Source organism: Heterodontus francisci, chromosome 4 (assembly GCF_036365525.1).
Source record: "Heterodontus francisci isolate sHetFra1 chromosome 4, sHetFra1.hap1, whole genome shotgun sequence".
Classification (NCBI taxonomy): Eukaryota; Metazoa; Chordata; class Chondrichthyes; order Heterodontiformes; family Heterodontidae; genus Heterodontus; species Heterodontus francisci.
In genome coordinates, this window is record NC_090374.1 from 133,850,651 (window position 1) to 133,874,225 (window position 23,575).

General features: G+C 44.5%; 1 protein-coding gene across 3 annotated transcripts in view; it reads right to left on the minus strand.

Annotated features, from left to right (window-relative positions):
- Positions 1 to 1,346: 1,346 nt before the first annotated feature.
- LOC137368719 (coiled-coil domain-containing protein 192-like) overlaps positions 1,347 to 23,575 on the minus strand; it is a 102,375-nt gene continuing 80,146 nt past the window's right edge. For 2 of the 3 annotated variants that reach the window (XM_068028894.1, XM_068028892.1), the window contains 3 exons: positions 23,414 to 23,470; positions 19,729 to 19,861; positions 1,347 to 2,285 (listed from right to left, as the gene is read on the minus strand). In XM_068028894.1, the coding sequence (XP_067884995.1) occupies positions 1,903 to 2,285; positions 19,729 to 19,861; positions 23,414 to 23,470 (573 nt within the window). In that variant the 3' untranslated portion in view covers positions 1,347 to 1,902. The remainder of the gene's footprint in view (positions 2,286 to 19,728; positions 19,862 to 23,413; positions 23,471 to 23,575) is intronic. The other variant, XM_068028893.1, reaches the window with a different exon arrangement.

Genomic DNA, 23,575 nt, shown 5'->3' on the forward strand with positions numbered 1-23,575 from the left:
TACAAACGAAATCGCTAACACACAAGGTCTTTACAATGTTTGAAATAAGCTCACCACTATAAACGCATCTGACCTCGTGTTACGCAACAATTGTATTGTTATTCCACATTCATTGAGGGAATGTGTTGTCATGAAGGTCACCAAGGAATTGTCAACACCAAACAACTCCTTAGGGAAAAGGTATAGTTCCCAGGAATTGACCGCATGGTAGAGTACAAAATCAATCATTGTTTGCCATGTCAAGCAAACACAAAAGGATCAATGATCACTGCTAAGCGCGGTTCGCAAATCACACGAAACGCATCATTCTTCAAAGCACTGAAAATGCCATTTGAAAGCATTGAATCCGATTCAGACATCAACATCTCAGATGAAGAACATGAGTTAAATGACACTACACTGATGTCAGACTATAGCCTTTTCGTGAGAGAATTGCCCACCGTACTTAAGTGACTATATTACGAAGTGAATTATTGTCAGTTGGTGAACAAATCTTTCATCTCATTGTATATGACTGTGCACTGTTAAATTAATGCAAAAGTTAAAATACATAATAGTATTACTGGTGAAGTTGGATGTTCAAGTTATGTTTTAAGTTTATTGTTTGCATTTTGCAAACAAACCATTGAAATATGCTATGTCTCTCATTTACTAAGATGAGAGGGATGTAGTGTTTTGAAAATTGCATTGTGCATTTTGTCCACTTAAGTCTACTATACACACATGCTGGCAGAGGTGTCTGTAAAAGAATAAACTGCAATTCATGTTTTTAACAGCATGCAGCAGTTCTGTGTCTCTTACTAACTCTGACTGAATATCACTGTTTAGTCTCAAGAACATCACAGTTTTCAAAATTTGATACCAAACCACATAAGGAGATATTAGGATGGGTGACCAAAAGCTTTGTCGAAGAGGTAGGTTTAAGGAGCATCTTAAAGAAAGAGAGGGCTATAGAGGTGGAGAGGTTTAAGGGCCAGCAGTCTGTCGTTGAGAATATGTTGAAAGTAACAAATGCAGTCCAGTTTCACAGAAGCACGCCATGAACAGATGCTTAACCAATGCAGCTGCCATTGTACTCAGGAATGTTTTACTGTAACTATGTTTGAACTGCTGGGACACATAATGAAGCAAAAAGAGGCTAGTTCAGGAGACACAAAGGTGCAATGCTTCTACCAGTTAAGTTCTACAGGGCTGAAAGTAAGAACTCGTAAATACAAACTTTAATGGCCAATATGCAGTAGCTTTAAAAAATACAATATAATACACATTTAATTTTTTTCTAAATTTAATACACATTTAATTTTTTTCTAAATGCGCTGTGTGAATTTAGATTTATTCAGACTCCGCTGTAAACATCCATATTTTAATGGTATTTAAATTAAAAGATATAATGCATATAAATTATATAATTTTACATAATAAGGTTAGGCAGACACATACGCAAATACACACAATGACAGGCTCCAGAATATTATTACTTCAGTTCCACTAATTTGTAACTCTAAAATGGAGTATGCATGACTCTCAAGTCGAAATTTAGTTGTACAGCTGTTGCCTGGAAGGCTAATTTATGCTGGATGCCTTCATAACTTTGAATTCGAAATCTGTTTTTAGAAAAGCAAGAAAGACTTGCATGTATGTAGCAGCTTTCGTGACCTCAGGACGTCTCAAAGCATTTTACAGCCAATGTAGTATTTTTGAAGTGTAGTTGTAATGTAGGAAATGTTCACTTAGTTCATATTATTTACATTTTCCATAGCACCAGTCTCATCTGCTGTCCCGGATATCCTGCTCTCAGTGGGTATGAGAAAAGCTACACAATTGCTCAATTGATCTTCAAATGGACTGCTGTGACATGCTTTTGAATTAGTGTCCTTAACTTCTTTGCATCTTAAGATAGGATTAGCCATGGTCATTTTTGCCATTACGAGACCTATCTGAGGTCAAGGTATCCGCTGGAAAAGGCAGTGCTCCTAACCTTTGATCACATTCTGTTGTGCAGGTGTTATTGTTGAGTGGTGCTGGTAAGTTAGGCTGCAGTAACCCATGCGCTGAGGCTCCACCAGCTGGTTGAGCAAGCAGTTGTGTTTCAAGTCCACTCAGCCGCGCTTCTTTCTCTTTCAAAGTCTTTTCCAGAAGGAATATTTTTTCTTGTTGTTGTGACAATTGGCTAGACAGCTCAAGGACAAGACGTACTCGACTTTTATCCCCAACACTAAGCACATGAGGTTCAATGTCATCATTGCTGAAATCTTCTTTGAAATGCTTATTGTTGAATCTTTGTTCTGTAAAATGATGAAAGATATTAAACATAGTAATCTGATTGTTCACATTTTCAGGATGCAAAGGGATAATTTTATGATTCTGTGCTATTGGTAAGGGCCCTCGTCCGCCAGCAGCATGCACTTGTAAATTAGCCCTTATAATCCTCAGTCACTATCAAACTGTTATGCTTTAGGGCCCCAGAAATCTGCAGGGGTATGATCCACGCAGTTATGGCAGGGTTGCACTCACGATGGAACTTTACTGCTGACTCCTCTGGAGTTCGTAGAGTTGGGGGACTGGCCTCCAAGTGTGAGTTTTTCATGGTGTGGGGGACATATCTGTGGAGCCCCCAGCCAAAGAAACTTAAAATACTGGTGAAAGGTGGTTGGCCTTATGTGAGGGGGGAGTTATGACAGAATGTATCACGGTGCTGCTTCAAAAAATGTTTAACCAAAATGTCCTCTTTGGCAGTCTAGATCTTGGCCTAGAAAAGGAATGAAGCCGGACTTACCACCCGGCATCGACCTAGGCACCGGAAACGACAATGGCAAACCCAGCCCTGTCGACCCTGCAAAGTCCTCCTTACTAACATCTGGGGGCTTGTGCCAAAGTTGGGAGAGCTGTCCCACAGACTAGTCAAGCAACAGCCTGACATAGTCATACTCATGGAATCATACCTTACAGACAATGTCCCAGACACTGCCATCACCATCCCTGGGTATGTCCTGTCCCACCGGCAGGACAGACCCAGCAGAGGTGGTGACACAGTGGTTTACAGTAGGGAGGAGGTTGCCCTGGGAGTCCTCAACATCGACTCCAGACCCCATGAAGTCTCATGGCATCAGGTCAAACATGGGCAAGGTAACCTCCTACTGATTACCACCTACCGCCCTCCCTCAGCTGATGACTCAGTACTCCTCCATGTTGAACACCACTGGAGGAAGCACTGAGGGTGGCAAGGGGACAAATGTACTCTGGGTGGGGGACTTCAATGTCCATCACCAAGAGTGGCTTGGTAGCACCACTACAGATCAAGCTGGGTGAGTCCTAAAGGACATAGCTGCTAGACTGGGTCTGCAGCAGGTGGTGGGGAACCAACAAGAGGGAAAAACATACTTGACCTCGTCCTCACCAATCTGCCTGCCGCAGATGCTTCTGTTCATGACAGCATTGGTAGGAGTTGACAACCGCACAGTCCTTGTGGAGACGAAGTCCTGCCTTCACATTGAGGATACCCTCCATTGTGTTGTGTGGCACTATCACTGCTAAATGGGATAGATTTTGAACAGATCTAGCAATACAAAACTGGGCATCCATGAGGCGCTGTGGGCCATCAGCAGCAGCAGAATTGTACTCAACCACAATCTATAACCTCATGGCCCGGCATATCCCCCACTCTACCATTACCATCAAGCCAGGAGACCAATCCTGGTTCAATGAAGAGTGCAGGAGGGCATGCCAGGAACAGCACCAGACATACCTCAAAATGAGGTGTCAACCTGGTGAAGCTACAACCCAGGACTATCTGTTTGCCAAACTGCGTACGCAGCATGCGATAGACAGAGCTAAGCGATCCCATAACCAACGGATCAGATCTAAGCTCTGCAGTCCTGCCACATCCAGCCATGAATGGTGGTGGACAATTAAACAACTAACTGGAGGAGGTGGCTCCACAAATATCCCCATCCTCAATGATGTGGGAACCCAGCACATCAGTGCGAAAGATAAGGCTGAAGCATTTGCAACAATCTTCAGCCAGAAGTGCCAAGTTGATGATCCATCTCGGCCTCCTCCTGAAGTCCCCAGCATCACAGATGCCAGACTTCAGCCAATTCGATTCACTCTGCATGATATCAAGAAACGACTGAAGGCACTGGATACTGCAAAGGCTATCGGCCCTGACAATATTCCGGTAATAGTACTGAAGGCCTTTGCTCCAGAACTTGCCACGCCCCTAGCCAAGCTGTTCCAGTACAGCTACAACACTGGCATCTACCCTGCAATGTGGAAAATTGCCCAGGTATGTCCTGTACACAAAAAGAAGGACAAGTCCAACCCAACCAATTACCACCCCATCAGCCTACTCTCAATCATCAGTAAAGTGATGGAAGGTGTCATCAACAGTGCCATCAAACGGCACTTGCTTAGCAATAACCTGCTCAGTTTGGGTTCCGCCAGGGCCACTCAGCTCCTGACCTCATTACAGCCTTGGTTCAAACATGGACAAAAGAGCTGAACTCAAGAGGTGAGGTGAGAGTGACTGCCCTTGACATCAAGGCAGCATTTGACCGAGTGTGGCATCAAGGAGCCCTAGCAAAGCTGAGGTCAATGGGAATCAGGGGGAAAACCTCTGCTGGCTGGAGTCATACCTAGCGCAAAGGAAGATGGTTGTGGTTGTTGGAGGTCAATCATCTGAGCTCCAGGACATCACTGCAAGAGTTCCTCAGGGTAGTGTCCTAGGCCGAACCATCTTCGGCTGCTTCATCAATGACCTTCCTTCAATCATAAGGTCAGAAGTGGGGATGTTCGCTGATGATTGCACAATGTTCAGCACCATTCGTGACTCCTCAGATACTGAATCAGTCTGTGTAGAAATGCAGCAAGACCTGGACAATATCCAGGCTTGGGCTGATAAGTGTCAAGTGACATTCGCGCCACACAGGTGTCAGGCAATGACCACCTCCAACAAGAGTGAATCTAACCATCTCCCCTTGACATTCAACGGCATTACCATCGCTGAATCCCCCACTATCAACATCCTAGGGGGTACCATTGACCAGAAACTGAACTGGAGTAGCCATATAAATACCGTAGCTACAAGATCAGGTCAGAGTTAGGAATCCTGAGGCGAGTAACTCACCTCCTGACTCCCCAAAGCCTGTCCACCATCTACAAGGCACAAGTCAGGAGTGTGATGGAATACTCTCCACTTGCCTGGATGGGTGCAGCTCCAACAACACTCAAGAAGCTCGACACCATCCAGGACAAAGCAGCCCGCTTGATTGGCACCCCAGCTACAAACATTCACTCCCTCCACCACCGACGCACAGTGGCAGCAGTGTGCACCATCTACAAGATGCACTGCAGCAATGCACCAAGGCTCCTTAGACAGCACCTTCCAAACCCGTGACCTCTACCAACTAGAAGGACAAGGGCAGCAAATACATGGGAACACCACCACCTGCAAGTTCCCCTCCAAGTCACACACCATCCTGACTTGGAACTATATCGCCGTTCCTTCACTTTTGCTGGGTCAAAATCCTGGAACTCCCTTCCTAACAGCACTGCGGGTATACCTACCCCAAATGGACTGCAGTGGTTCAAGAAGGCAGCTCACCACCACCTTCTCAAGGGCAATTAGGAATGGGCAATAAATGCTGGTCTGGCCAGCGACGCCCACATCCCATGAATGAATAAAAAAAAACTGAATTGACAGGTTGGCCCCCAATTACGCCGGTTGTGGTAAGGTACGCTTGATGATACCAGATGTACCTGTAATAATGCTACAGCAGATCTCAGTGAGGAGGAAAGAGCAGGAACCCCAACATAGGGAGCCTATGTCCCTGTCCCCGTGAGGTGAGCTGTGAAAATGCAAGTTAAGACTTATCCAGGTCTGATCAAGTTTGCCGCTGTTCCCCTGTACTTCTACTAAACTATGGAAGGAATCAACCAGAATGGCAAGAGTTTTAGGCCTTTTTTTTCCTGCTTCCTCTCTTTTCTCCCCTCCACTCCTGAAAACACTGATTTATGCTGAATTATAGTTCCATGGATGCTGGCAATATTCCAGCAGCAGTATCAAGTGGGCATTCTTTCTGTTTTGGGTCGAGGCAGTATGCGTTTACAGGTTATTTGATTGTGGAAGGTGATGCTGATCCAATATCCACAACATTCATACTTACCAACTGGTGCCACTGGGCAGCAATCAGCTGTGGGAAACTGAACTGATATTTTGTTCTCTCCCTGTTCTGGGGCACTGAGACCAATTGTAAATATGCTGCTTGTAATTAACTAACTCAGAAACTGTCAATATGGCTCATCGGATAGTGTATTTACCCGCTAAGCCATTGAGAGAGCTTGTAGTTCAGACCTTAAATTTAAGATGCTCCATGGGTATTATTACCCACACATCCTGCCTCACAGTTCCCTGATGCAATGTTTTAGCTCCTCTGTTCCCGGCACCACATTACGTCAAGAGTCCACAGATCAAAGTTAAACTGCAAATTAAATGTGTGATTGCATATGGAGGAAAACAAAATTACTGAAGTTGTTCTCATTGCAACAAATGTAACAGGCGTGGCAGGGTTGAGCAGTTCATGAGAGTGAGGTAAAACCAATTCTTGGCAATGATACAAGACTCTAATTGGAAGGAAGTGGTATAGATAATCCAAACAATTATGAGTAAAAGTTCGGAGATACAGAGGCATTCTTATTCAAGTCACGTCCTAAGTATAGCTAGTTTCTAGTTTATTTTACCCCTAGACTAATATAGTTCAGTTTATTTCCTTGTTGATTTGACTGAATTTGAAGTTGATGCTGTATTTGTATTGTCTGTTAGACACTTACTTTTGTGTCCAAGTGTGGTTTGTAAAAGTTTTAAATAGAAACAATTTTGTATTTATATAGTGCCTTTCACAACTTCACAAATGTGCTTTTCAGCTACTGAAATACATTTGTGGTCAATGTTGTTATGCAGGGAATTCTGACATCCATTTTGCACTTAGCGAGATTCACGAACAGCAATGAGATAAAGGACCAGATTCTGGGTGTGAAATTGGATGTTTGAGCACTACGAGGCCTCTTAAAGTTCCAAAATGGCGTCGGTGGTACATGTGCACACTTCTGATGTGGTGTGCTGGGCGTCATATTGGTAAAGGGGATAGCAATAGGAACCTAATGTCTGTTGGAAATATGCAGAGTAGGCAGATCATGACATCAATCAGCGTGATCTGATCTGATGCCAGCGCTGCCATTTTGGAGCAACAGGCTTCAGCCTACTCCCTCTCTTAGCCTCACACCGCTGAACATGTTTTCAACAGCATAAAGGACCTCCACACACTGCCTCTACCACCAGCACTATTTAAAGGGATCATCAACTACATACAGGTTAGTTGCTGGTTTATTTCTTCTGGCTGGTGCTGCAATTCAACTGGCTTTGGGCGCTAACGCTTGGCTAAAGTTTCAATAATAAACAGGGAGTAATAAACAGTTCCGAAGAAGGGTCACTGACCCGAAACGTTAACTCTGCTTCTCTTTCCACAGATGCTGCCAGACCTGCTGAGTGAATCCAGCATTTCTTGTTTTTGTTTCAGATTTCCAGCATCCGCAGTATTTTGCTTTTATAAACAGGGAGTAGTCTGGCAGGAGCTGAAGTTTTTTTTGCTGACTTAAAGGCTTCTGTAGTTAGTTACCCCCACACATGCGTGGACAAGCAGGTCTTCCTCATGTCATTGAGCATGACTGGGGGAATGAGCAGAGGTCACATAGAGCAGGCCAAGGTGCTAGAATAGAAAGAAAGAGGTGGTGGTGGGGTGGGGCGGGAGCAGAGGCAAGCGCGATTTGAAGATCATGTTTTCAGAGATCGGCGCTGGCTCCCGCTGCCTCCAGAATGTGAAGCTGTTTTCAAAGGGCTGCCAGGAGGGAAGGATCGGCAACCCCACATGCCTCCAATTGAGAGCCTGTTGAGCTCACTGAAGAGCTCATTAACAGGCTTGGCAGCAGCAGCAGTTTACAATTTGTAAAGGATGGGAAAGGGGAAGACACCACGTGTGGAGCATGGCAGGGTTCTGAAGATGTGAACAATGTGGAGGGCCATGAGGGCTCTGGGAAGGACTGATTAACAGAATGCAGAGGAACAAAATAAAGCTCGGCTGCTCCATTAGAGTGTCAGAGTAGCTATTGCTGCAGCTGTAAGCCTTGCTTTTCTCAGTGGTGAGTGGTAGGAATCCGGAGAGGGATGTGAGACTGCTGGTATCATTGGGGCAGCTGGGGTTGGCAGGGGAAGGCCTGGTGAATGAACAAACTCCAGCTGAGGGAGTTCAGATGGGAACAGGCTACTCTGACATTGGACAGAGAATCAGGATGAGCTGCAGCAGATGCAACCTCCTGGACAGGAGGAGGTCAGAGGAAAACAGTGGGAGCTGCAAGGGGAAGAAGGTGCTATCCAAAACATCAGGACTACCGCTCAAGAGTCAGCTACCTGCAAATGAGAAAGCGCTAGTGCCGCGAGAGGCTGCGCCTATCCAGGCCAATGGTCGTGGAGCTTTGTGCCCTGATTCACAATGATTTTTTTTCTAATTCATTCATGGGATATGGGCATCGCTGGCTAGGCCAGCATTTATTGCTCATCCCTAATTGCCCCTGAGAAGGTAGTGGTGATCTGAAGTCTTATGGCCCCTGTGGCAGTCCCTTATCTGCAGCCGTCAAGGTGACCGTTGTCCTTAATTTCTATGCAACTGTGTCGTTCCAGGGAGAAGCTGTGGACCTAGGTGGAATCTCGCAGTCAACACCTCATCAGGCTATCAGACAGGTCACAGATGCCATATTCAGCCGGTTGGGGGAATACATCCACTTTCGGACAGATGGGACAGCGGAGGCACAGAGGCCTTTGGGCTTTGCCACCATCGATGGATTCCCTCAGGTCCAGGGCGTCATCGATTGCACCCACGTAGCCATCATGGCACCGACAGACCAGCCAGTCAGATTCCTCAACAGAAAGGGTTACCACTCATTGACTTTCCAGCTGGTCTGTCTCTGCAGAAGCGAATCTTGTAGGTCTGTCATGTCTGCTTCATCAAAGCCCCAGGTGCCACATCTCTTCAAGCCCACATCCAGACTCTGTGGCTGTATGCTGGGGGATAAGTGTTATTCCCTAAGCAAGTGGCTCCTGACACCCATCCGAAACTCAGACATGGATGGAGAGAGGCACTACAGCCAGAGCCATCTCCTAACCTGGACCTGCAATAAAGAAGTGCTTCTGTTGCCTTGATGCCCTCCAGTATGAGTCAGCCTTAGTTTCCTGTATCGTGGTCATCTGCTGCTCCCTGCACAACATGACACTGGAAAAAGGCCTGGAGATAGATGAGGAGGAGGAGGTCCTCGAAGAAGGCCCTCTTTGTCTCTGACACCTGAAACCCAGCATTTTCACCCAGCGAAGCATCACTGTGTCTGTCCTCTGTCCTGTAAGGCAGACTGCCAACAGGTGACTCTGCCTCACCCTCCTCTTGCTCACACAAGATGTGAGGTTCACCCAGGGATCCACTTTCTATGCGGTTCTGCGGCCCAACCGTGGTGAGTGTCTCTGAGCAGTAGCTCAGTGGAGTTTTCATGGACGCCCCTCCACCCTGCAACCACACAGCCATGGATATCAGCACCGATACAGCGGTTTCACTTTGGTGCCCCTCTGCAACTGGCCCTGTGAGAGATACAACAGAATGGTAATAAGAACTGGTTCCACTCAACAACACAGTACAGCCACAGCACCAGCGGCCCCTCAGATGACAGCAGTCTAAGATCCAGGGTTTGCATTGGACAGGAATCTCCTCCATGCCCTTCACCTCAAGAAAGAGCTATCCAATGACGCGGTTGCTCACAGCCTCACGTCTCGCTATCCCCCACCGAATGCTTCGATGGAACCCTGATGATCTCCAGTGCTACCTCCTCCAGTGCTGTCAGTGTGTGGCGCTGGGCCACTTCAACTCCTGTTCTGGCCATCTCACGTGTGTTATGGGCTCTCTTCTCCTGCAGGATGATCCATGAATAGGCTGCCCTCCCTCATCTCTTCCAGCGTGACATACACGTGGGCTGATGTCCCCTCAGTGATGTCACCACATAAATGTCGCCCCAGATGTGAGGTTGACCGTCTCAGTGTAACAACTGTTCACCTACTCTGATACTGTTAGGGAGAATTATGGACATTCTGTGAGGTCAGTTCACATGCTTTCTGGTGCTTAGAGAGGTAGTGCCCAATGAATCGGGTGCTGCTGGCCACTGACCTTACCACACTGCAAGAAGTCACTGAACCTTTTCCTGCACTGGACCCAGATCCGTCTTGTGGATCCCTGGCTGCTGACTTCCATGGCCACATCCATCCATGCTGGAGGGATTCCTCCTCCCTGAGGCTGAGTAAAACAGCTCTCTCCTCTTAGAGACAGCATCAATGAGAGCCTCCGGAGAGGCATCTGAGAAATGAGGTGCCACCCAGGGACGCATGCCCATTCCCACACAGGTCCTCCGAGCTCCCTGAGGCTAATCTCTAAAGAAAACAGCAAGCCGACTGATGGCTGCCATTTTTCTTTTAAAATTGCCCTCAGTGACCCATTCCCACCTCTAGAACGCTTCAGCACTAGACTCGCACTTACTAATTTTGCATTTGAAAATTGCGCTGCGTCAGGTCGATACCCGGAAATGTGCCAGGCGTCAGGATCCCAACCCCATAACAAAATTTCAGCCCAGGGGCTCTCAGCAGGAGGCCATATCTGCAAAGGGTCTTAAAGAAGCAGAACTGCTAGAGAACAGATTGTGAGACTACTCTGATGTCCTGAAAGCTGCTTTGCAAACTGGTATCCAGAGCCACAATGGCAGCAGTCTGATCATCCATGGCAACAAGCAGAGATTGCATGACAGCAGTCTGATCATCCACTGCAGCACTGAGACATAGGATGAATGTTGCTTGTGCTGCAATGGAAGCTGAGACATCGGCCATCAGACATTGCACCATGGTTGCGCCACAGCTGCTGGTGGAGGCCATCCATTCCATGTTGGAAAGGATGGGCTCCAAGTTCTGTGCAAAGCCCTGTGACAAGTTGGTGCTAGACTCCTCCATGCTCCTTGACATTAAAGTTGGGCTTTCTGGCAGGCTTACCGGTGCATCAATCATTTGGGTGTGTACACCTCTCAGCCTTCTTTTGTAACCTGGCCTATCAAAGTCATCATCTGAGTCCTCTGTAACAGAACAAGTGTGTGTCACCTGTTGAGTTGGCACCTGCACTATCCTTTCCTACTGGCTTGGCTGCAGTGCACTTGTGCCCGATGTTTCACCACAGGCAGATCCTGCCTCTATCCTATCCTCTAAATTACGCGCAGTGCCAGTATTTGAGTTGGTGGCGGTGACTGTGAAATTAAATGATAGAGAAACAGTCTCAAGGGGCTAAATGGCCTACTCCTGTTTCTATGATCCATTGTCCCTATGTGTGTCTTTATCTCCAGTTACCTTGCTCTTCCTCTACTACCTGTGAAGGCTGTAGCTCTTGGGTAAATGAAAGACAAATGGGAAAAGGGTAGGGTTGTAGTGATGGGAGGCTGACACCATTAGCAGCTTCTCTGTCAGAAGAGATTGTCCGATATCAGAGAAATGGGATGTGAGGAGGAGGATTAGGTATGAAAATATCCCCACCTTCAATGGATTCAGACCCACTATAGTCACAGTCTCAGCAATAGTCCTTCCCAGAATGGCCCGAAGTCCACGGGGGTTAGAACATGGAGGTCCACCTCTGCTCTGGAAGTTAGTTCCTGCTGCGTCTGGTGATGTACCCCCTTTTCCTGAAAAAGTGAGGGAAGTGTGTCAGTTAGTGTTGTGCAATCTGTGTAGGTGATGTAGCCATCATTGTTAAATAGCTGACAGTGTGTGCAAGTGTGATGTGTGGGTATTAAGTTTGCAACAGTGTTAAGTTTGTGAGGTTGAGGTGAAGCATCTGAATGTTAGGTATGATTCCTGCTTGATAGAGGTTTTTGGTAGGTGAGTGATGGGCGTGTGGTGAATTAGGCAGTAGCTGAGGCTAGTGATGCAATGGTGGGATCTCACATTTGAAGATACATTCACTGACCTTGACCACCTGTGTGAGATCATTATAATTCCTCCTGCAGTGCATCCATGTTCTTGGAGCTAAAGTCCTGGCATTGACCTCCTCCATTATCTCTTGCCACTGCCTTCTGAATATGTGTCTGGAGGACCTCCAGCCTCTCTGAGGGTACAGGACATATCTCCTCCATTCGACCTCCTCCACCAAGACCTCCAGTACAGCGTCTGAAAACCTTGGTGCACGCTCCCTTCCATGGTCAGCCATTGTTGATTGTTGCACAGTACCACTATTCCCAATGATCTCAGTACCTCCGGCAGCCATAATGCACCTTCCCTTTAAAAGGTGCAGGCTAAGTAGTAGTGCAGGCGAGATTTAAGTAGTGCTAGGAAGTAACCATATCGGACCCCCTGCTGATGCATGCAGCCAATGAACATCACAGATGGCACTGGCAATCATTAGAATGAGCAGCTAACACAAAGTTGGCATGTTGCCTGCTTTCTACTGAATGGACATGGGTTAACTGTACATCACTAGCCCCTCGCCAGTTCTCGGGTTAACCAATTTAACCCCCAATCTATTTTAGTGATGTTGGTTGAAAGATAAATGTTGGCCAAGACACCTGGAGAATTCCCCTGCTTTTCTTTTAACGGTACCATGGGATATTTTATTTGTACCTGAAAGAGCAGATGTGGCCAGCTAGATTATGTATTCAATCTCTGGAGTGCAACTTGAACCTGTGACCATCTGACTCAGGTGCACGAATGCTGCCGCTGAGACAAGGCTGGCGCTCTTGCACCATCTATATGGAGATGCAAAAAAAAGAAGCACCTTAAATTGTATATTTTTGAATGCTTGCATTTATTTTTCATGAATAATGTAATTCCAAGTTTAATTGCCATTTCATTACCGCTACCTAAACTCGCTCCACTGCAATCAATGACAGAAGATGAGAGAAATATTCATGTACAGTGACATCCAGTTCAAAGATCACACTGTGACACAGGTTTTTACAACCAAGGCACAAAGTGAGGGATTGAGATTTGGCCAGTCCTTCCCTACTACCTGGTAGCCAGTAAGGGACTCACCCCAAGGGACACAAACAACACACACAGAGGAATAGATAATGAAAGGGGGTAGAATAAGGTGGAGCGGCAGGGGTGGGGGGGGTTAGTGGATGGCATTGGTGGGTGGTGCTAGAATCTATTGCAGACACAGTGCTGAAGAAGGAATACTCAGGACATGACTCCCGATGATCTCAGTACTTCTAGCAGCCATAATGCACCTTCCGTTTAAAAGGTACAGGCTAAGTAGTAATGCAGGCGAGATTTAAGTAGTGCTAGGAAGTAACCATATCTGACCCCCTGCTGATGCATGCAGCCAATGAACAGCACATGCAGACATTATGACAGTACCAGGCACAACATCTCCACAGGACACAGGAGAACAAGTGAAATTGGAATAACCTGGGCCATGCTTAAGGCCCAAGGAAAAGGTATACACCCAAATCATCCAAATAAAAAATAACCATTCCGGACACAACAAAGCGGCCCATCGCTGCCACCCCTGCACCACCCCCCACCCCACCACCCTGCCAACACAGCCAATATCAAAACTACCTCATTATGTACCAAGGCACTCAATCATCCAATTAATCAAAGGAAAATTCTAACCAATTGTGACCCCATGCAGTGAAGAGACGCAGAGGGCTATAATTTACATAGGTAGCCCAAAGTTCACCAGAAATTGGGCCTCGGGCCTCATCACCATATTTCCAGCGAGCTACAAATGGCCAGAGGCCTGTTTGATAAGGACAAATTTGGGATGGCTTCCTCAGATTGCAGTGGGGGGAAGACCGGGAGGGTACGATTGCGTGCTTACGGCAGCCCTCAGGAGTGCTGTGGCTCCCATGGAGGACTTCCTCTCCGAATAAAGGTAAGTTTGAAAATATGTACTTATACTTTTGGAGGTGGCTTCCAAAGGTTCCCTTTAAGCAGCGCTGCTTATACTGCATTATGATCCACAAAACTGAGCAGAGCAGGCCTAACACCAGCTTTGCTCAGTGCCAATAAATTTAATGGAAAGGTCCCTAAGCTGGCATCAGGACCTTCATGAACAGACTCAAGGGACTTAATACCTGTTTTAGGCAGCCATCTGAATGCCTGAATATCACCCCTCCCAGTATGAGGTCAGACACATACTAGGTGTCCTTGGGGCATGGAATGTTTCACCCTGAAATTGGTTCCTTTTGCCCCCATTTTCTGCCTCGTAAACAGATGAAACAAAGACTATGTTCTCCTCCAGTCATTCAATAACGCATGGAAATATGAACTCTCATAAGACATATGTGTTAACACATCCAAATATGCAATGATCTCATAAAATATGTGAATGTAGCTTAATCATATAAAGGCTTTGCAAAGTATATGTGAATGTACACCTATGTGTAGGTTGTTGTTTTCATATATTCCCACTCTTCCCTTGGATAATAATGTGAAGTAGCGGAAGGATGCAGAGGCTGGTTAATGGTCTGGAACGCGAACGCACCTTCCATGGCTATAAACATCATTATACCTGCCAATAGCAGGAGGATTTTATGGGCTCCCACAACCCATATGATGAGTAATGCCACTCTCATACCCATCAAACACAAGTATCCCACTGGATGGCAACACAGAATTCAGAGCGAGTTTACAATCACTGGGTGTATCTGGAGCAGCATTTGAACCCTGCACCTTCTGACTCAGTAGCAGGTGTTACCAGTAAGCCAAAGGCACACTCCATCTTTGTGTGCAATACTTCATAAATTATATGTATGAATGTACACCTGTTTGAATGCACTAGCTACATAATATCCAAATGTACATTTGCTAAAACTCAACAAAAACAAAAAAAGTGGAACATAAGGAACAACAATGAAATTTGGGGAGGATAGGGGGAAGGTCGATGTTAACGATTACTCAAGATAAAGCCTTAACATTATGGAGTATTGCTTCAACATTATGTGAGTTGTCCTTATTGTCCTTAGTTATCTTTAATTTAAAATAGTCTCTGGCTTCATTCATATAGCTGTTGTTGAAAAACATTGTGACCAATAATGCCCCGTAATCAAATCAGATTTCACGACCTGGCAGAATGCCATTTATAGTAGCAGTTTCCATGACCGAAATCAGTGCTGGTTTTAAATTAGAAACAAAAGAAAGAATCAACAGACCACAAAACATCATATACAGACAGATAATCACGGGATGCACTTGCCAGCTCAGTCATGCATAAAGCTGTGGAAATGGTTCAGACACTCTGCAAGCCATTGCATCCGCTGCTCTTAAACAGTGGTGAGTGCACTTAGTCCTTGCAATGAATTAGCCCTCCTCTGGACAGGTGCAGACCAAACAGAAGCGCTGTGGATACAAACTCCCTCCAGATGGCATCTTGTTACTGGCTGTTTGGAAATTCCTGATCACAATGGGCATTCTGAAATACACTGTCATTTCTAGAAGGTTCAATCAAATATAGCTTAAATGAACATGGCTTTTGATATTCAAAGAGGATGTGAACACAACCTGCTGCTTTAATGTGTTAATGAGTATTTTTGCTGTGTGAGTGTTTATGCAGAAGTCTGGCTGCAGTTTAATTTGGCAATTCTTTTTGTAGAATTCATTTCATACTTCTTCCCCAGTTTGGAATCTTTTCACTTTATGCTTGTTTCACACACTCTTTAAGTTGTGTTTTTTTTAAATTTAATTTGGCTTTCAATCTTGAGTTATGCCGGCAAATTCACCAATCCCATGTTCCCAATGGGAAGCTGAACCCAAAAGGACCACGACAATGTTGTGGCTGCAATCCTTGTTCCCTTTAAGTCCAGTTCTCCACAGGGAGCATATGATTGGTGAATTTACGCTTTATATCTTTTTCCTCTAAATTCGAGTAAAAAGAAATCACATGAAATCCACTGTGCACAAATCTGTGCATTTTCGGGTCATCATAAAACAAAATGTTTGCAATCAAACTTCAGTTTCATGAACGAAAGTAATTTTGGAAAGAATGAATTCAAATTCTTAACAGATGTTTACAACCATCTTTAAAATGTATAATGCTAAGAACAGTTAACATAGAGCTCTGCGTCCTCAATATCTAAACCCTATGGAACTTTATTCAGTTATCTGTATGTAATACAGGTGGATGAAGGTGCACTTTAAATACACCTTCACTTACCCATCAGTTTGGAGAAAACCGAATGTACTCCCTGTGCCAAACAGGGAAAGCAGCTGTGTGTGTTACACCTGAACTGCCATTATGCACTTGTTGATGTTTCCATGTTTTATCAGGCTCAATCCTAATTTTAGAATTTGTTTTTTTTGGTAACAAAAGCGGAATTTAATTCTAAAATCAGAATGCTTAACTGTTTCCTATCAAAATTTGTGAGGCTGATTTCCATGTTGCTACCTGGAAACAAGGTGAGACGAAAATCAGGAAAATAAATGCTGATTTACTGCTGGAAGTCTGCCCATTCCAATTTTTGGGCAGACCTTGATTTAGGCAGCCAGTACTGCCATCAGAAGCAGCCAGGGGCTGAACTATAATATTCAAACAAACCAACGTTATCCAAAATCCCCAGTGCCAAACAGTGTTGCCAGTGCTACTTCCTCAATCTGCTCACAATCTATGGGTGATAAAGGTCAACAAGCAGCCATTATTATGCTATTTAAAGGGATACTCATCTGCTCTAATTTTAAAAACTGCAATTGTTTTGGAGATGATTTGCTGGCAATGTTTTGCAAATTTTGGCTACTTAGATGTCTAAAAAGTGCTTGTAGTGCCTGTACAACCTTCTGAAATCTTAAAGGACTCCTGGTAACATGGGGATCCTTCTGACAATTCCACTCTTGCTAGAGGAAGAAAAGCAGCAACTACACAAGGAAGCAGCAAATAGAACTGGAGCCTGAGCTTGCAACAGTAGGGAGGCCAGATGTAAAGAGGTGTGTTTGCAGGAATTCTTACCCTCCCAACAGAGTGTATAGGCTCAGGTAAATTTACCTGTACTTATCTGAGGAGCAGTGCATAAGGAGGTTTCTTTAGGAAGGCTGATAGATAGTTGTGTTACCTCTTACAACAAGATCTGTAGCCCACTGCCACAGGTATCATTACATTGACTGTTCCAGTAAACATCACTGCAGCCCTGAACTTTGCCTTCAGCTCCTTCCAGGCTGCTCCTTCTAGGGAAATCAGTAACATCTGCCAAGAATTGGATTAAAGCAGGTGACTGAGGCTAAAGGAACACATTCATTTCTATCCTCAAGCGAACTGAAAACACCAGGATAGGGCTCTGGGGATTAGGCAGACTGCAGGCTTCCCTCAAGTGTTACAGTCAAATCTTTCATATGTTGCCACACATTATGAATTGCAACAGCTTCCACTCTATTAATGTGCAACTGGTGTATGATCACCCACAGCACATAAAGCAGTCCTATGCCAATTTTCTCATAGCTGCCATGATGCTTTTATCTTGCATATATCTTTGAGCCTCCTATTCTTTGCCCCTACCCAGAGAGTGAGAGCCTGGCTGGTCTTCGTACTGCAGCAGGACCGTGTTGTGGCACCAACAGGATTTAACACCCTCACATCTGCAGGCTCTCTCCTGGTAGTAGAAATCCTGCTGGGAGTTCGCCCTGTGCATAATATAAGCCTGACCCAAGAAACTGCATCAGGATTTCCATTGGTTGTGGAGAAGTAAGCAGAAGTCCCACCCAATGCTTCAGGCAGGAGAATCCCAGTCATAAATTTCTAGGTTACATTTAGAATACAAATAGCCTATGTAAACTTGTAATTCTGTAGTTTCACAATTGGACCACTAATGTTATCTCTTACTATATTATCTCTTCCCCACAAATTGCTTAAAATGTTTTCTGAAAAAACTCTGCCTCCATTTTTCTCAGTAGCTGAAATTCCTAATGTTCAAAATAAGGATGTCTGATAGGATGTAGACGCAGACTGAAAATCACAGGTGACCATACAGCCACTGATAGTGTCAAAGTTGTGCTGCGTGTTAGCTGCAGATATCCTTGCAGCAGCTCTGCATCTGCCTCTGTTAACTTGGAACCTATGAAGACAGTTCCTTGGGTAAGTTCATCAATGTCTGATGATATGGTTGGTACCATCTTGGCAGGTTCAGCCAAGCAGACGATACTTGCACTTGAATCATACTGAGACACTTTCTTTCATGCAGTATCACTGAAAATACAGCACAATGTGATTGGAATGCTTCCAAGGAGTATTACAGTTAGTCAGGCATTTGCAATGTTTATGCCATCATGTTTCCCTTGGGAATAGAAATCTTTGCATGCATTACACCTCTTCAAAAGTAGGATATGAGCACCTCTATCAGGTGCCAGAGCACCAGCAAGTGGACGCAGAACACCCTGGCGTAGCATAACTTGTTTGTCATCTCTCACTTGGTCCTCTGTCTCTCCCTTCATAAAATTTGGAAGGGGACATTTCCATTGGGAAACCTACTGATAGAACTAATGGTGGTGGTGGGGAAAAACCTCAAAATAGTTGTCACGAAGATTTATGAGAACCTCAGGGCAACAGAGAAAACAAAAAAGAAATGAAGAAAAACAGAATCAGAAATGGCTTTGAAATTGTCCAGTGAATCTTATTAGGCTTCCAAACACATTTCTGAATACAGCTCAGTGCCGACTAACCCTGTGCATGTCCACTACTTTTGGGCACGAAAATTCTTCAACATAACATGGATAAATTAGTTGCATAACGAAATGATGTCACTATCATTTAAATATTATTATGAAGCTGAATTTGGTTTAGAACTGAAACACATGGACTGTAATGAGTTCTTTTATGTTGTCTGATGTAACATAAATGGGATGCGTGGAGTCCAGATTGTTGAAGATCTTAAAAAGGTTTATTGCAGCTAAACTATTATACAGTACAGAGCTAATTATTTACAGAACTTTACTCTTGGTGTTACAGTTGCAGAGTGACACTGGTTCTGAGTCACATGACTGCGTCCTGGTACTTAGCTCATTTGTATACTAAGATCTTGAAGGGACATCATTCTCAAAGGCAACCATTTCACATGGACCACAAACTCAGCAGCGATATGGAGGGACTTATTTCTGTCAAAGTTCCGTTGCACTACACCCCACAAACTGGCATGTCTGGTATGATGGAAACTAAAATCAGTTCTGCATTCTTTCAGAAGTCTTAACCATAATGAGATATATATCCTTCTGTTTGCTAATGTTAGTAAAAAAAAAGTCAGTGTGAGTATAAAGCAGGGAATTTCATTGTTTTTTTTGCCAACACTAACAAACTGAGGAAAATAAACCTCAAGATTTGATGATCGTGCAAGATCAATAATGGATTGAGCACTACTCAGTACAGTGCTGCCATCTTCTGGCAATACAAAGACACACTAAGCTCCTGTCAAGTTGCCGCATGAGGCCACATATCTGCAGCCCTTCAAGGACACTCTTCCTATAAGTCCAGACAACAGCATGGAACATGACTAATGGATGTTTATTAGCACAATTCCTATCAAGTTGAATTATAGGTCCACATACCGGACAGGGAGCTCTGTGTTTATCTGTTTTATTGAACAATATACCTACATACAGTAGTGCTGTTTCATAATTATTATCATACTGACCCCTGGCAAATTGATTTTCTTTCTCCAATATCTGAATTCTCTCTTTTGTTTCCATGACACTGATTGCAGCATCTTGCTTGACTTGAGCTAGCTGTATCTGTAGCTTCTTCACAATTCTTTTGTGCTTCTGTTTCTTGATTAAAATTAAAATTCAAAGTCACATAATAGGGTAAATAAACACTGTGGCACTGATTCTCCAATTCACACTTCCTATTATTAATTACTTTGAAATGACATATTATGTAGGCGAACACATCAACTATTTCGTATACAATAAGATCCCACAAACAGCAATGAGACGAATGACCAATTAATCTGTTTTTGGGGGTGCTGGTTGATAGTGTTTGCTAGGATGCTGGGAGAACTCTCTGGCATTCTTCAAAGAGTGCCATGGGATTTTTAATGTTTGACTGAACAAACAGACAGGGCCGAGGTAAACATTTTAGCTGAAGGATGGCATCTCTAACACTACGGTACTGTCTCAGTGCTTGGAAGTTTATCTACTCAAATCCTGGGGGTAATTTTAACCTAAGCCATCCAGTAGGAATCTAATTGATCAGACTGGTGCTAGTTTTATTTAGCACTCAACCTTACTTTCTGTTGAACCCAAGACAGTAAGACTGGGCAGTGTCTAAAATGTGTAATTTTCCCACCAGGTGGGTTTCCCACCTGCTGCAGTATGTCTAGAATCTACACTTCTGTGTCACCAGCAACTCAGCTGGAAAGCTGCTCAGTGTACTTTATTCTTATTCTCCTTACAGTTTTCAACATACTTACAAATATTGGAAAGAATGTTAAGCCACTCAAATCTGCTAGAAGGCACAAAGGGAAATCATTGTTCAAAGCTTAACACTGTCACGCCAAAGAAAAAGAGAATCACTGTGAAATAATTTCTCAATGCATAAAACACATATGGGACCTAAATTCATTAGTTTCCCAAACCAGGCGCATTTCCGGCAGCATGCATGAATGATACACCAGCATGGAGAGGCCCAGACTAAATTCCTATTGTCTATATTCTCAGTGCCATCCTAACTCCTGCATGGTTAAGGTAGTGGCAGGTCAGAGCATGTCAGGACCTTATTGAGTTACATCAAGTTACATTGAGTCCACAGCACAGAAACAGGCCATTTGGCCCAGCTGGTCTAGGCTGTCATTTATGCTCCACATGAGCCTCCTCCCACCCTTCCTCATCTCATCCTATCAGCATATCCTCTCATTCTTTTTTCTCTCTCTTACGCTTATCTAGCTGCCCCTTAAATGTATTGATGCTATTCACCTCAACGATTCCCTCTAGCAGTGAGTTCCACATTCTTTGGGTACAGAACCTTCTCCGAAATTCCTTATCAGATTTATTAGTGAATATCTTGAAATTATGCCCCCTAGTTTTGGATTCTCCCCCACAAATGGAAACAATTTCTTCACTTCTACCCTGTCAAATCCTTTCATCATCTTAATGACCTCTATCAGGTCAACCTTCTCTTTTCTAGAGAAAGGAGCCCCAGCCTGTTTGGTCTTTACTGATAGCTACAATCTCTCAGTTCTGGTATCGTACTTGTGAATCTTTTTGCACCTTCTCCGATGTCTCTATGTCCTTTTCATAATAGAGAGCAAGGCCGGAATTTTACGCAAGGCTGGAGGCCCCACCCACTGGCAGAAAAAGTCAGTGGTGAACACCTGTCCGCCAGGCCTGGCAGTTCCACCGTGATTTTACATGGCCCGGACCTTAATTTGCCTCATGAGGGACTTCTGACCCTCTGAGGCAGGAGTTGCCCCTAAGAGTTGCTGGCCAATCAGCGGGCCAGCAGCTCTTCAGTCCCTGCAGTGCCACCGGGAGCGGCAACATGGATGAGGCCCCAGAATGCAAGTAAGCGTGTGGAGCCTCACCAGGGACAATCGGTTGGGCCCCGGCAAGGCCGGTGGGGTGTGGGGGGGTGGGGGGGGTTGCTCGAGAGTGGGAGAGGAGGTGCTCCAGAGGGGACAGCTTGTGTCAAAGGAACGAACCCACCGTTGAGCACAGGGTGCCCTATCAGGAGGGCCCCCACAGTCTGCAAGGAGGCTGACAGGTTTTACTGGGCAGCCTTCAGAGCTACTGAACCACCTGTCTGACACTTCTAATATTCCAGTGGTGGTGGGAGGAGGCCTTTTAAGTGGCAATTAATTAGCCATTTGCAGGTGGGCTATTTGTCACCGTCGCCGCTGCTCGTAAAATTGCAATGCGGGTGGGAAGGTGACAGGAATGGCACCCCTTGCCTCCCACACAATTTTACCACCCCCCCCCCCCCCACCCCATGCCACCAGCCTCCTCCCGCGGGGTCCGTAAAATTTCGTCCCAAAATTGTGTACAATACTCCGATTCTGGTCTACCTCAGCAGTAAGTATGCTCCATATTTCAAATCACAGATCATAAAGAAGAGGAAGGTATTTTAGAAATGAGAGGAGGTCATTTGGTCTGACATGATTGACCTCAAAACTATTCAAGCTGAATTATCTCCAAGATTTCAGAATTATTCCTGACTAAGTGAGCCACTTATATTACAGCCACTGGCAGCTGCGGACAACGCTACAGCAGGAGGCAGCTCCTTCAGAGGAGCCGAGTTAAGTGGTAAAAAGGGAAGAAATAACCCACAAAAGCATAGCATGAGGTTATCGACATCAGATCAACCCCAAGTGGATTGCTGTCTTGTGGCAAACTTCAAACTTCATGATTTCTTCAGTAATGTAAAATCATTGGCAGACAACAGATTCTGACAATTAAATTGCAAGATTTAATAGGCATTATTAATTTTGCACCACATGATTTCAGATGCAATTAATTTCAATGATTACTGCAAGGGAACATATACAAATTAGGAGCAGGAGTAGGATATTCAGCCCCTCGAGCTTGCTTCGGCTTTCAATAAGTTCATGGCTGGACTGATTACTCCACAATTCCACCTACCCCCAATAACCTTTCACCCCCTTGCTCATCAAGAATCTATCTACCTCTGCCTTAAAAATATTCTAAGACTCTGCATCCACTGCCTTTTGAGGAAGAGAATTCCAAAGATTCACAACCCTTTGAGAGAAAAAAAATTTCTCCTCATCTCTGTCTTAAATGGGCGACCCCTTATTTTTAAACAGTGACCCCTAGTTCTAGATTCTCCCACAAGGAGAAACATCCTTTACACATCCATCCTGTCAAGACCCCTCAGGATCTTATCCTTTCAATCAAGTTACCTTTTACTCTTCTAAATTCCAGCGGATACAAGCCTAGCCTGTCCAATCTTTCCTCATAAGACAGCCCGCCCATTCCAGGTATTAGTCTAGTAAACCTTCTCTGTAATGTCTCCAACGCATTTATATCCTTCTTTAAATAAGGAGACCAGTACTGTACACAGTACTCCAGATGTGGTCTCACCAATGCCCTGTATAGCTGAAGCATAACCTCCCTACTTTTGTATTCAATTCCCCTCATGATAAATGATAACATTCTATTAGCTTTCCTAATTACGTGCTGTACCTGCATACTATTTAGCGATTCATGCACGAGAATACCCAGATCCCTCTGCATCTCAGAGCTCTGCAATCTCTCACCATTAACTTGTACATATTAAAAAAAACATTGATTTGAAAACCTGCAGACTCAAGTTATATATATTGGTAAAGTAGTTAGTTAGAAGGATAATAAAATTAATATACTTACTAATTGCACCAATTGTCCTTGAAAACATTTATTTTCTGCTTCTAACCTCTGGATGTACTACAAAGAGAAAAGAAAAGCAGTTTTATAAAAGATAGACCTCCTCAGTGAAATACTGACTGGAAATTACACCATGCAATATCATCTTATGACCACTTGTTTGGA